General features: G+C 43.6%; 2 protein-coding genes across 2 annotated transcripts in view; both read right to left on the reverse strand.

Annotated features, from left to right (window-relative positions):
* Positions 1 to 912: 912 nt before the first annotated feature.
* rnf183 (ring finger protein 183) lies at positions 913 to 4,884 on the reverse strand. Its single transcript, XM_037676101.1, has 2 exons — positions 4,649 to 4,884; positions 913 to 2,246 (listed from the first exon to the last, which is right to left on the reverse strand). Exon 2 carries the CDS (start codon positions 2,186 to 2,188, stop codon positions 1,211 to 1,213), a length of 978 nt encoding a protein of 325 aa, XP_037532029.1. The 5' UTR covers positions 2,189 to 2,246; positions 4,649 to 4,884; the 3' UTR covers positions 913 to 1,210.
* Positions 4,885 to 5,364: 480 nt separating this feature from the next.
* Positions 5,365 to 13,692, reverse strand: part of dhx16 (DEAH (Asp-Glu-Ala-His) box polypeptide 16) — a 21,598-nt gene continuing 13,270 nt past the window's right edge. The window contains exons 18-21 of the mRNA XM_037676103.1: positions 12,820 to 12,982; positions 12,561 to 12,722; positions 8,377 to 8,550; positions 5,365 to 5,786 (exon numbers count right to left, since the gene is read on the reverse strand). Of these exons, the coding sequence (XP_037532031.1) occupies positions 5,658 to 5,786; positions 8,377 to 8,550; positions 12,561 to 12,722; positions 12,820 to 12,982 (628 nt within the window). The 3' untranslated portion in view covers positions 5,365 to 5,657. The remainder of the gene's footprint in view (positions 5,787 to 8,376; positions 8,551 to 12,560; positions 12,723 to 12,819; positions 12,983 to 13,692) is intronic.

Consider the following 13,692-nt stretch of genomic DNA (forward strand, 5'->3'; position numbering starts at 1 on the left):
CGGAGCTCTGGCCTCTTGACATTCCCGCAGCCGTTTGTTGACGCCGATCCTCCGAGAGGGATCCTGCCCGACCTCAGGTGGAGGTCTACGAGATGTTTCAGAAGTAATCACACATGCACGCATACAAGATTTGTAAAACTACCGGAAAAAATGTCTTTGTTTCAACATTGGAAGGGTACCCTCACCAGTTTGAGTAGTTTATTTCACATTATGGTTCAAATAAAAAACACAGTGAATTATATTTTTTCCAGTAGTTTTTTTCACAATAAAATGTACATTTTACAACTGAAAACATAAAAAAATTACTAGATAATTGTTTTGAAGAGCTCCCAGGAATATATATTTTTCCAACAATGTATTTTTCCTGACAAATGTTGCACATGAAGAATAATCTGCTCATTTTAACCGTACAAAACACAAAAGCTAAATTTAGCTGCAAGTTAGAAACGTTTCCCAATAACTCAGAAAATCTGGTGAAGCTCAGCTGTCCCAGCTTTTCACGAGCCTTGAACGCAGCATTACCTTTAAATCCGGCGGTAAGAAAGTCTCAAAAACCACATTCACATGCAAGCTGATCCAGCCACAGCAGGTGATTTGTGCTCGTGTTTGACAATTCGCAGAATATTTCTACATGTGCAATTTGTAATGTGTACGTTTGAAAAAACTATTTGTGAATTTGAGACTATTTTATCTTCAGAGCCTGAAGGAGCGGCGTTTATGCCTGAGAGACGAGAATCAGGAAGTCCAAACGACTCGGGACTTTCCCGATAAGATACAAACAGAGAAACTTGCTTTCAAAGCCGTTTATTATATAAAAAAAACAAGTTTTATTTAATGTTTATTTTCTTAAACTTACAAATATTTACATAATTTATGTGCAAGAAGCTTGGAGACAGAAGAGGCTCTGGAGTGGATCCCATCGGGCCGGTTAGATCTAAATCTTTCAGTTCGGTGCTTTTGAACATCCGGACTGGAGCGGTTTGTTTTTCCTGTTTTCGGGGTTGTGTTTTCACATGAAACACAGAGGATAAAAACAAGCTGCGGCTCTGTTCCGCTTCACGCTCTGCTGGTTTTGTTTGGGTTTTTTGTTTTAGAATAAAATGCTGCGGTTCTTGTTTTTCTTCATGTCGTCAGTCGGACAGCGTCACCGGCTTCATCCTTCTGAAACAGACGCGTTAAAAAGTGACCGCAGGTGGTTGAATTGATCCGTTCAGGGATCATTCGGGTGGTACGTCTCTTCCCCTGAAAGATGCGGGTTGTCCGTTTGGTTGGCGACGGGTTGGACGTGCGGGGTGGACACGCGGGGCATGATGACGAAGGCCAGGATCCCCACCAGCATGAGCGCCACGGTGATGGCGATGATGGACGCCACCACAACGTAGTAGCACTGATCCGAGCGGAACAAGCGCCGCACGCGACCCCGCATTCTGTTCGGGGGTCTCCCCACGTCCAGCACGGAGGCCGCGGCGCCCCCCTGCTCTGCCAGGCTCAGGCCGCCAACCGCGGTCAAAGGGGGGTCCTGGGTCTTGGTGGGGACGGAGATGCTGGTGGGTTTGCCTTTGGGCGGCGGGTGCTTCAGCAGCAGCTTCCCCTTGCTGCGTTTGAAGCGGATGGACAGCGCCCGCTGCATCTCCGCCGGCAGCTTGTCGATGATGACCTGGTTGTTGCCGAGGCGGGGCAGGTCCCGGCCGTGGGGCAGCTCGGTCAGCTCGCGGCACATGGGGCAGGTCAGGGTCTTGATCTCCTGGGAGGTCACGTTGATGCGAGCGAGGCACTCCAGGCAGAAGGTGTGGCCGCACGCCAGCAGCTTGGGTGTCTTGAAGACGTTATCGTAGGAGCAGAAGCATATGTTGCACTCCGTGTCCTCCTTGTCGTCTTCATCGGGCCTCCCATGCTGCCGATCCCCTTCCTTTCTGACCCGTCTCCGGGACTCCTCGCTCCGGCCTCGAGGACGCCTCTCCCTGTGGTGCCGGTCCCGTTCGCTCCTCCTGCCTCTCTCCATCCTCTCCGAGTCAGAACTCCTGGACCTTCTCACCTTCTGCGGCCTTTCCTTCCTCCTGTAGTCCTCCTTGCAGTTCTGGTCCTCTTTGCGGTTCTGGTTGCTCTGGTTGGGTTTGGGTTTGACATTCTGAGGCGGTCTGGCTCCCTGGCTCCCTTCGCCCGTGCTCCCCTCCTCGTAACTGCTCATGATGGCGTTCAGAGACGTAGCCTCAGGCGAGAACCTGACTCCTGGTTTCAGTCAGCAGCTGTGGAGACAGAAAACCTCGGGTCAGTTCGGGTCATTCATGGAGACCAAGTCTTCATGCTGCAGGTCAGGGTAGCCTGGACCCCCCCCCCCCCCCCCCCCCCGAGGGTTGGGTCAGAACTTTTAAGAGCTCTGGTACTGAACCCCTGAGATCAAAGTAAAAAACTTTGGTGTGATTCTTATTAATTTGAAGTTTCAGAAACAAAATTAAAAACTTGACAGACGTATTTTATCGTTACACCCTGGCCTTCCTAAAGCAAAAATAACCTCGGAGTATAATATAACTAAGTACAAGTATAACCGAGTATAAAGTAGTACAATTCTTTCAGTCAGGATTATTAATGCTAAACCAATTATTATTACAATTCTTTTGAGCAGTTGTCCCTCAGTCTTTCTCATCCAAAATGAAAATCTGAAAAGTCTCTTTTGATTGTCGTTATAAATCGTCCACCAGGCGCTTATTCTGTTTTTGTCTGAATTCTCGTTTTGGTTTTTTGTGACTTATTATTGAATACTAATAAAGTCATTATAATGGGACACTTCAATTTTCATGTTGAAAGTGATCGCTTAAGCACGGCTTTAATAATTTAATAAGAGACAACTGTCTTGCCTTGTAGCTGCTACATTCCTCCCTTTTATTAACTATTATTATTATTAATAGTAGGTCTACCTTTATTTATACAGGTTAGTTCCCATTGAGCCTCCCAGACTCATTTACAAGAGAGACCTGTTAAGTGACACGGTGACATTATTTACATGAACGCTCCTACAAGAACCCTGCAGATGTTGGATGCTGTCTATCAGGGTGCACTAAGATTCATGACTGGCTGTAACTGCCGTACCCACCACTGCACCCAGTATTCACTGGTTAACTGGACATCATTAACTTCACAGACTCTCCCACTGGTACATTTTCATCTTTAAATCACTTCTTGGTCTGCTGCCTTCATACATCTCCTCCTACATGTCTCTGCGTGAGTGCAGCTACAGCGTGCGCTCTCAGGACATTATTACCTGCAGTGTCCCCTCAGTGAGGACTGAACTAGACAAAAGGACCTTCTCCTACTCTGCTCCAGTTTCCTGAAACACTTTGCAAAAAGATCTGAAGCTCTCGACTTGGACCTCTCTGAAGGATTTTGAACAATTGTTAAATTCAGTGCAAACATTTTGTCTTTCCTCCTATAAACTACATCTGGACCAGTCGTTCTGTGTTTGTTTCCACTTCCTGTCCTCTCAAACCAGCCGGTCAGAGCAGACCCGTCCTGAGCCTGGTTCTGCTGCAGGTTTCTTCCTGTTCAAAGGGAGTTTTTTCTTTCCACCGTCTCCTTTGTGCTCGCTCAGGATGAGACTGTGACCAAGTGAAGATTCAACACAATCTGCTGCTTCCTTAAATAAACTTTTATTAATTGGCTTTTTTTTTTTTAAATGTATGTTAATGTTTTTGTTCCGTGCACTGAGACGACTTCTGTTGGGACTTGCAGCTATAAAAATAAAATGAATTGAAGTCAATAATTCTGAGTATAGAGCAGCACATCATCACATATTTTTGTCTTCTTGTCCATTTTCTGTGTTTTAGATTTTTTTTTTTAAATATTTTGTTGGTTTTTAAGGACATTTATGATCTTAGGCCACAGTAGATTTGTTTTTAGGTTCAGATCTCTCAGGCTCTCTGAGAAAGGTTTCCTGAACGTACCTAGAGCTCGACCTACAACCTTTGATGAAGCATCGTTTTCTTAATGGAGCAGTTTATTTCTACAGCACTATTCAAGTCAACACGCTCGGGTTAGAGGGAAACGCCTCAAAACAAACATGAATACAAAAAAATTGAGCTATACATAAAAAATACAAATTTAAACAATATAAACAGATGAACTAATAAATAAAAAACGAGCTGATAATATTTGATCATTTTACAACTCGTGTTTTAAATTAACTTGGATGTTCAGTATTTGTTTTTTTATTCGTTGTAAATCTGTTAAACAGCTGCTTATAAATAAAGTTTTCCTGCACTGTAGAGGTCGACAGATGAACGTTTTTCTACGACTGATGATCGTTACACACCATTTGTTTTTATATTTTGTGTTTTGAGCCAGTATTAATTTTAACATCTTAAGTGCTTAATGCGTCTTTAACACTTGGAAGAACTTAGAGAAAGTAGAATATAAAGAATGAAGTTGGAGCTGCTGCTGCAGCTTCTTCCTGCTCAGATACGGCAGATAACAGATCATTTATAAAAAGTATTGTTCCAGCTGTGACTGAAATCTTTATTTTAAAGTTTTAAACACGTTTTCCCTCCAGCTGCAGATTTTCATCTCTGCAGGGATTAAACTTGTTAAACTTTTCTTCAGATTTACAGAAAACGAGCGGAAATTTAAAATAACCGTCCAGAACGCAGACACTGACCTGAAGTGGAAGGCGAAGGTCGGATCGGGTCGTCAGAACCGATCCAGCCCGGTTGTGAATCAGTGTGGGCTCACCTAACTTCATTACTAATAAAGCAGCGCTCCTGGGAGCTGAGCTGCACCTCCTGCTCGTCCTCCTTTGCTCTGATTGCTCCTCTTTTCCTTTTTCACAGCTGCTTCCTCTGAACCCTCCCTCCTCTGGTCAGACCGGTCCAACCAGCTGCAGCCTCCGGTCCCCCCCCCCCCCCCCCCCCCCCCCATGCAAATAATCATTTATTGAAACAACTCGTGAGGGACGGACGTCACTTTCAGGACTTTCAGGAGGCAGAGCCTCCGAGTTCGGCTTCACGGGTCAGAACGTCTCCTGCCTGACGTGCTGGAGAGCCCGGTGTCGGACGGCTGCACGAGGAAAATTCCACCGGCGTCAACACGCCTCGTACCTGCACCTCATGCCTGTCATACCTTCAGCTGACGCCCAGAGCAACATCAGCTGAAGCTTCTCTCGGCCCGGCCCACCTGACAAACACAGACTCACATCAGGGATCCTCCTGCGCTGAACAAACGCGTTTGTGTACGCCGCCGTAACAGAAACGTCTCGTCACGAACAGAACGGGCAAACTGAGCTGATCCAAACGGGGGATGTCAAAGAAAACGTGCTGCAGCTGTAAGCAGAAAACAAACCACCTCTTTAAAACAGAGCTGCGGTAAACAGCTGGTTGGTGAAGATTTATTACCGAAGATAAATCAGAACAAACGGTCGGAGCCTCGGTTCTTTGGGTTTTCACCGGAGACTCGCTGGGACAGAGTTCTGAGCGGTAACGGTTCAACAGTCTGAGTCCGAGCCGTGTTCTGGTTTAAGATCAAACCATCCGGGTCCATTTTCCCCTGAGCCTCTGTCCAGAAGTTACAACGACCTCGTGAGATCCTGAGAGCCCCCCCCCAGGCGTCCGTTTCCCACAGCTCGTCCTGATCTCACGCTGCGTGTGTCGTGCGCTCGTGCACCGTTCGCCTCAGCCCAGCTCCTCCTTCGTTTTGCCCTGCTTGCGGGGCATCTTCTTGCTGCTGCTGTCCTCCAGCTCTTTGCTCTTGTAGTAGTGGGGGGCCACTTCCAGCAGCCAGCCGCTGTCGATCTCGATCACCTGCAGACCGGAGAGATTAATAAATGCCGTCGTGAACCCGATGGAGATTTAACTAAATTACTGCTTCTACACTAAAAACACAACAAATTAATCAACAACAGCAGGTCATTAAAGTTAGAAACATAAATAGAACGGTGGCCTTGACCCCCAGAGGTTAATCTTTGGTCACCCCAATCATTTACTGTATTTTTTGCCCTATAAGCTGCAGTTTTTTGCATAATTTGCATGCCCTGCGACTTATACGGCAAAGCGACATATTTTTTTTATTTTTCTCATATTTATAAACCAATTGTTGACCGAGATATGACCGTTTTCATTTATTCTGACTGAAAATATTGAACACTAACATTTTCAGCCACTAGATAGAACTCGAGTACTATGGCATGCTGTTGTGTCATGTAATAGGTAAAAGTGGCTATTAATGACACAATCGGCTTGCCATAGCCTGCCACCTTCGTCCAGCTCGCCTGGAGCAACCGTCAGATCAGCTTCATTTCTCCGCGGCGGCGCAGAGAAATGAAGCTGATTTGACCATTGAAGTGCATTTATTAAGGAAAAGTTCAACTGAGACACACATTTACTATAAAGTCGAGCAAATAAATAATTGTTTTTAAGTGTTAATCTTGTTAAAATCCTCCCGGGCACGCTCCCGCCATTTGGCAGCCAATCGACGGCACAACACCGGCCCACATTTCCGGGTTGTCCACATTGACACATAATAGATGCGACGTATACGGCGAAGCGACTAATTAATGGATTTACTTTATTAGACATATTTGGACTGATGCGACTTACAGGACGGTGCGTCGTGTACGGTGGAAAATACGGTAAGCAAACTATACTTTTAAGTCATGTAAAAACTAGCATTTGAGCGCTCCCGTTCTCCATCCAGCACCAGATTATTGAAAGCCGTGCGCAAGTACGTAAATGTCCAGCGATTATCTCATGCTCCTCATCCTGACCAAGTTCGTGTGGGTTTTCCTGTTTCGTCTTGCGAAACTTTCCAGTGCGTTTCCACAGACGTGCGCTGATTCCCACCAGTCTTTTCAAAGTAAAGCTTATTGAACACGCTCTGTGTCTGGTTGAAATTTCTGGTCCTCCACTTAATTCATTACAGGTTACTAAGAGAGTGGGAAGTTTATAAAGCCTTAAATAGAGATAAATAATAAACATAATGCAGCTACTTCGCAGATTTTCACCTATCGTGAGGGTCTCTGGAACGTGACCCCCATGACAGGTGAGGACCACTGTACATATGGCAGTGGCCATATTGGATTTTGACCTGACAAACCAGTTTTCTAAAGGAACCTTTCCTGCCTAGACGCAGCAACATGGAAGTCGGTCTCTGGAAAGTTGTCGTGCTCACAACGTTCAGACGGACGGGGAGTGTTTCTCCTTTGTTGCGCTGTGACGGGGACAAAACCTCCGATGTCTCTTTGGGGACAAATGAGCGTTTAGTCGATTGGTGGAGTGTTTATTTATTTATTGGCTTCTTTTATAAAGTCTGAAAAATAACACTGAAGCTCGACTATCCTGGGTGCAAATGAATCAAAATCATTTCATTAGTTTATTTCGAGTGTTAAAACCCAGTCCCGTGTGGATCCCCAGCTCAGACTTCCCAGCAGAACCATCGTTCAGAGTTTAAACGGGTCACAGGAAGTTGGACTTTAGATGACCGAACTGACGTTTTCCAGTCTTTAACTGGTTTTTACACAATTGCAGTTCAAGCTAAAGGATTTTTGGAGATTTAATCCTAAAATGTTCAAGTTAGAGTCCAAACTTTCTGAATGTTTTGCAAACAAACTTATCTTCCTCCTACAAAGCTGACCCTTCTCGTTCAGTTTACTCAACAAAACTTCTGGGTTTTTGTCGTCTTTTGTCCCACGTGTCTCTCGCTGCTAAAGGACCGATGGTTTTCTCTCAAATCCCACCCAAAGGTCAAAGTCTTCACAGCCAAACTCTCAGACCATTCAATCCGAGCATATAATGTTCTCTTAAAACCAGATTTTAGCTCGTGAATCCTAAAAACACTGAAAGAAAATAAAAACGAACACGTCTGGCCACCAGACATTTCTGTCTCTCATGAGTAAAGACTCATTTTTTATAGTTCTTTTAAGTTTTCCACAGCAGCAACTTGTTTAATCTTACATTTCTGGTTGATTTTGTTAAATAAAGCGAGAAGCCGATAGCCCCGCCTCCTCCTCCTGCTCCTCGGAGGGATTCACCATGGCAACCAGCGGCTCAGAATTTTGTGACTGCTGATTCAAAGAGTTTTACTGTTATGTTTTCTTTTTGTTTTTGTTCTCTTGTGCAAGTTGTAGTTTTTACTTAACAATTTACTACTTTTATCTTTTCGCTAACTTTTTGTATCCAGTTAGCATTTTATTGCTTTTAGACTTTTACTCCTTTTAGCAAGAGGTCATTCAGCATTTACATCATATTTATCTCTCCTTTTATTTTCAACTACCTCCATGATTTCAGCCTTCGTTTCCTTTCTGATGAAAACTTTTCAAACCTTTAATTTCAACGTCTGAAGAACTGAAAACTGAACTTTTGGACACTTTGAGGGACTCGGAGACGCATTCAGCACCTGTCTCATGAATTCCTTGGTGGTGAAGACCAGCTCGTGGTAGATGAGCCAGCGGGGCTGCTCCTCGAACAGGGAGCTGTTGGGGTGGACGTAGACCGTCTGCTGGTGCTTCACCGTCTTGTAGCCGCCTTTGCTGAGCCGGGACGTGTGGTAGAAATACCCCGCCGTCACCGCCTGCGAAGAAGATGAGGAGAGGGGCAGCTTCATCACTGAACAGACATTTAGAAAGAATGCAAGAGCCCAGAAATAGAACCGGAGCACCTGTCCACATAACTGGAACCGGTCCGTCCGGTTCAGAAACAAAGCTCCCTGTTCACCTTTAGACACAAAGCTGCAACATCTTGGCAAATATTTAAAGTATTTATTACAACTCAAACAAATAAGCCTCAGTGGGGGGGAGATGCAGTGACTTTGAAAAAAACCTTTTTTTTAAATTAAAAACAAAACAATAAGATCGAGCTCTGAATAAATGAGACGACGGATAATTCTGTGAACGCCGAGTCAGCAGTCACTCTTTTCTTTCTGTTTGTTTTTCCGTACGTGTTTACAACTGACAGACTTTGTGCTGTTTTAGCTGTTTGTGTATGAAAACCTTCAGCTCCTTCAGAGGATGAGTACTTAAAGGGGTAAAAACTATTTACAAAAATGATCCTCTCAGAAAAATTTGGAGATCTCTTTCACTCTGTAAACATTAGTTCTCTTCTTCAGCTAACAGCTGTTTTTGACTTCTTATGCTACTTTTAGCTAGCCTTTTGCTTTTATTTTCTTTTTGATAGTCTTTTTATACAATAAGAAAGTCTTCTGATACCATTACGTTTTACATAACATTTAGTTACGTTTGCTTTTAGCTAATCTTTTGCTGCTTTTAGATGTTATATTACCTTTAGCTTAAAGCTAGCACTAACTACTTTTAGCAAAAGTTTTGTTACCTTTAGCTTTTAGTTAATGTTTTGTTAACTTGAGCATTTTTGGCTTTTACAATTGCTGATTTTAACTTGTTTTACTAGTTTTATCTTTAAACTGGCTTTAACTACTTTTAACTGGAATTTTTACCTTTAGCTTTTAGCTAGTGTTGTATCTACTTTTAGCTAGTGTTGTTTCCTTTAGGTTTTAGCTAGCATAACCACTTTCAACTTTTAACTTGTGTGTTTTAGCTTTTAGCTGGAATTAGCTACGTTTTGCTAGTGTTTCTTTACCTTATGCTAATATTTGGCTACTTTTAGCTTTGATGCAACCTTTTGCTGCTTTTAGCTAGCGTTTATTACTTTTAGCTAGTGTTTCATTACCTTTAGCTTTTAGTTAATTTTCTTTCAACTTGGAGCTAACCTTTTGCTGCTGCTAGTTCTTGTTTTGCTCCTTTCATCTTTACGCTAGCAATAACTACTTTTAGCTTTTTGCTAGTGTCCTACTTCGTTTATCTTCAAAAGGTCAGTTTTCAGCTTCTTCAGCTGCTTCAGCTTTGATTCAGCGGTCATTCAGCTCTCAGCATTTGTTCCACGTAGTTTTGTTTTTAGCTGAACTAAACGGGCACAACTTTATGTTTTTATGATAATGTGTCAATAAAGTTTTTTGATTCAAACAAGTTACTCCCATTCTTTCTGCTAAACCTGTCAGGTTTCATTTTAACGGCTTTAATGAAATTAATTTTATTAGAACAGATCAAACATCGATCAGACATCGTTTCATATCTGGTCCTCGTGGTCTTTCATTTGATCCGGACTTCCTGTAATCTTTAAAGTGGTTCTGATCTGAAGAGTTCTGCTCAGTTCGGTCCAGTTCCCGGTTATTTTCAGACAAACGTCCTTTTGTTCGTGGAGCTGAAAACTTTGCATAGCTCTGCTCGACATGAAGTTCGTCCTAAAGTGTCTCACCAACCTTCGGCTAACAGCTACTTCCTGTCACACCGAGTCTTCGGCCTTTTTCACAGATTTATCAGCTGGAACAGAGAAAATAAAAATCTAAACCGAGTTCTTTGTGATCCCTTGAAACCCGATCACGCTCCGGTGACGTTACACCGCCGAGTTCTGAAAGAAACAAAGGTGAACGTTCTGCCTCCGGTTCTACTGAGGGGGGTTCTGAGAACCGCAGGAACAGTTCTGGTGCGGCGGCAGGAAACGAGAGACGGGTCCGAAAGATTTCAGGTCGTGTTCTGAGAGCTAAAGAGACCTCAGTGCGCATGAACTTCGGCTGTTTCAAACTAAAAGAAAACAACTATAGAAACTAAGTTTACTGCAAAAACAGCCTAAACTCCAAAAGACAAAAGAAATACAGCAAATAAGATGAACAGCAGCTAAAAACGGCTAAACTGGAGCTAAAATGTGAACAGCAGAGAGGATAAAACTTAAAAATAGCTAACTTGTAGCTAAAAATTAAAACAGCAGAGCAGTAGCGAAAACTAAAAACAGCTAAATTGTAGCTAAAATGTGAAAAAAGCAGAGCAGCAGCTCAGAACTAAATTCAGTAAAACTGTGGCTAAAAGTTAAAACAAGCAAAACGGTAGCTAAAGAGCTTAAATTAACAAAACCATAACTATAACACTAATTTAGCTAAATCACAGCAACAAACAATAATTAGCAACATCAGAGCTAAAAGTCAAAATGAACAAAACTAGCTTAAAGCTAAAATGTGTAAGACATTAACTAAATACAAAAGAAAGTAGCTAAAAGCTAAATGTGACTAAACATAAAACAAGTCAAAATGACAGCTTCAAGCTAAAATTAGCAAACTAAATTACTAATGTCTAAATTAGCAAACCATTAGCTGAAAGCTAAAAGTAGCCTAAGGAGAGAGAAATGGCGGCAGCTGCTGAAGACTTCAGTTTTTGAAGGAAAAACTTGTTAAAGTTTTAAAAGGAGACATTTTGTTGTAAAAGTTAAATAATTCCAAAAGTATAAAAATTAGAAAGACTAAAAGTTACTTATTTAACCCTCCGAGTTTAAAATAGATGCAGCTGAAGCCTTTCACAGAAAAATGAAGGATTTGTGGGAATTGTGGACTAAAATTGACGGAGGAAAAGGTGTCGCCTCGTTTACGATCTTTTCTCTGAAACGTTCGCCCGAACCAACAAACACCTGGCGGTCAGAACGTTTCAGCCCTGTCTTTCAGAAAGTCTAACAAGGTTTCAGCCGTGTCGTTTCTGTCTGAAGTCAAGCAAACAAAGCCGACGCCCTCCTCTTATCTCACGGCTTCGAGCCGATAACAGCCGATGAGTTTGAGCGTTTCTCAGAAAAGCTTTGAGCTGCTCGGAGCGCCGTCGTCGCGTTCAGAGAAACAAGGGGCCGATTTAAACACCTCCGAGTTAAAGCTTAACCTTTTTTTACCTTCGGCTGTTTTTGTGTTTTCAGTCCTGACCTCCACACTTCCTGGGATTTCTCCTTTATTCTAAAATATGTGACTTTCTCTGTATTTGGCTCCATCCTCTGTCCTCCACCTCTGGTCGGTTTCCCAGACCCTGCTGACGAAAACCTCACAGCATGATGCTGCCACCACCATGCTTCACTGTGAGGACACTGTTCTCAGCATGAACCACTGAGAAAGTTAGTATTAAGATGTGCGTCTTCAAACGGTTAGCTTTGGAGTCGACCCCATTCAACATGGCCGCCACAGCCAAACCAAAAAGGCTGTAGCTCAGTCAGTTTTACAGATATTGAGCTAAAGTTTGGTGTGGTAGTAGGTGAAGGTCCTCCACAACACATACTACAAGCACCACACATTGTGCAACATCTCTGGTGAAAATCAGGGCATTTAGTGTTGATCCTGTCAGCAAAATATCTGCTGAACGTTAGGACAGATTTTAATTAATCTCTTAATAATTAATCACTGGAATGCTTTAAAGTAATCTAGTAATGATTTAATAGAGCTATGAGAGGTCCAGGGACAATCCGGATCTGTTCTTCTCCACAACTTTGACCAGTGGGTGACCTCCTTGGTCTTCATGATGTCTCTTGGAATTTCAAACCACCTGCAGGTCTTGGTCCTGGGGTCTGAGAACGACTGATGAAACAGATGAAACTGAACTAATTATCCGAAGGGAATGGATGGACCTTCGGAGTTTTAACCCTCCTGCTGTCCTAGGGTCAAAATGACCAACGAGGTCTGAGTTTTAAGCCCACGGCCTTGTGGGTCATTTTGAGGAGGTTTGTGAATTTAACCACGTTCCGTCTTTGCTCTGGACCTTCACTGACCTTGCGGATGGGGATGTTGTCTCCCTGACAGCTGAGCACCTCCACCTCGATGCGGTCCATCAGGCCCTCCAGCTGGTCCCGGACATCCCGGGCCCTCCTCATGGAGCGGAACTGGATGAAGTTCTCGTAGCACCACTGCGTGGAGAAGCCGCTCTCCACCCACTGAGGGAGAAACACGACCAACAGCCGATAAAAAACTTCCTGCGGTTCCAGGACCGGTACAAATGCAGCAGAACCGGGCCTCCTGTGGTGTTTCTACCTGTGTGTAGACGTTGAGCAGAACCAGGTGGTCCCCTCCCGGAACCACAAAGTTCATCCTGGCGTTGTCGGCGTGGACCACTTTGTCTTTAGGCCGGTAGAAAATGGAGTTGTTCACCGACAGCATGGCTGCGATGGTCAGAACTTCTTCTGAACACTTGTACCTGGGAAAACAGGAATGAGCATTCAGATTACTCCTCCATCTGAGGATTACTCCTCCAGTTCAGGATTACTCCTCCAGCTGCAGATTACTCCTCCATCTGAGGATTACTCCTCCATTTGAGGATTACTCCCCCAGATGTGGATTACTCTTCCAGCTGGAGATTTCTCCTCCAGTTGCAGATTACTGTGTCATTTGAGGATTACTCCTCCAGCTGTGGATTACTCCTCCAGCTGTGGATTACTCCTCCAACTGTGGATTACTCCAACTGTGGATTACTCCTCTAGCTGCGGATTACTCCTCCAGCTGCAGATTACTCCTCCAACTGTGCATTACTGCTTCAGATTACTCCTCCAGCTGTGGATTACTCCTCCAGCTGCGTTTTACTCCTCCAGCTGTGGATTACACCACTAGCTGCAGATTACTCCTCCAGCTATGCAATTACTCATCCAGATGCGGATTATTTCTCCAGCTGCAGATTACCATCTGTAGATTGGGATTATATTAACATTGAATTAGAATTTGTTTCAAATCAGCGCTCAGAGTTAAAGCTCTAAAACAGATGTTTCAGTTGAAGGAAAGACAGCTTTTCTGTTCTGTTAAAACAGATGCTGCAGATGTTTACTACTGTCTTTTTGTTGTTTTCTGTCCCTTCCTTTTTTTTGCTTCCTTTCCTTTTTTTGCTTCCTTTCCTTTTTTTGCTTCCTTTCCTTT

This window comes from Nematolebias whitei, chromosome 5 (assembly GCF_014905685.2).
Source record: "Nematolebias whitei isolate Nwh7 chromosome 5, NemWhi1, whole genome shotgun sequence".
Taxonomy (NCBI): Eukaryota; Metazoa; Chordata; class Actinopteri; order Cyprinodontiformes; family Rivulidae; genus Nematolebias; species Nematolebias whitei.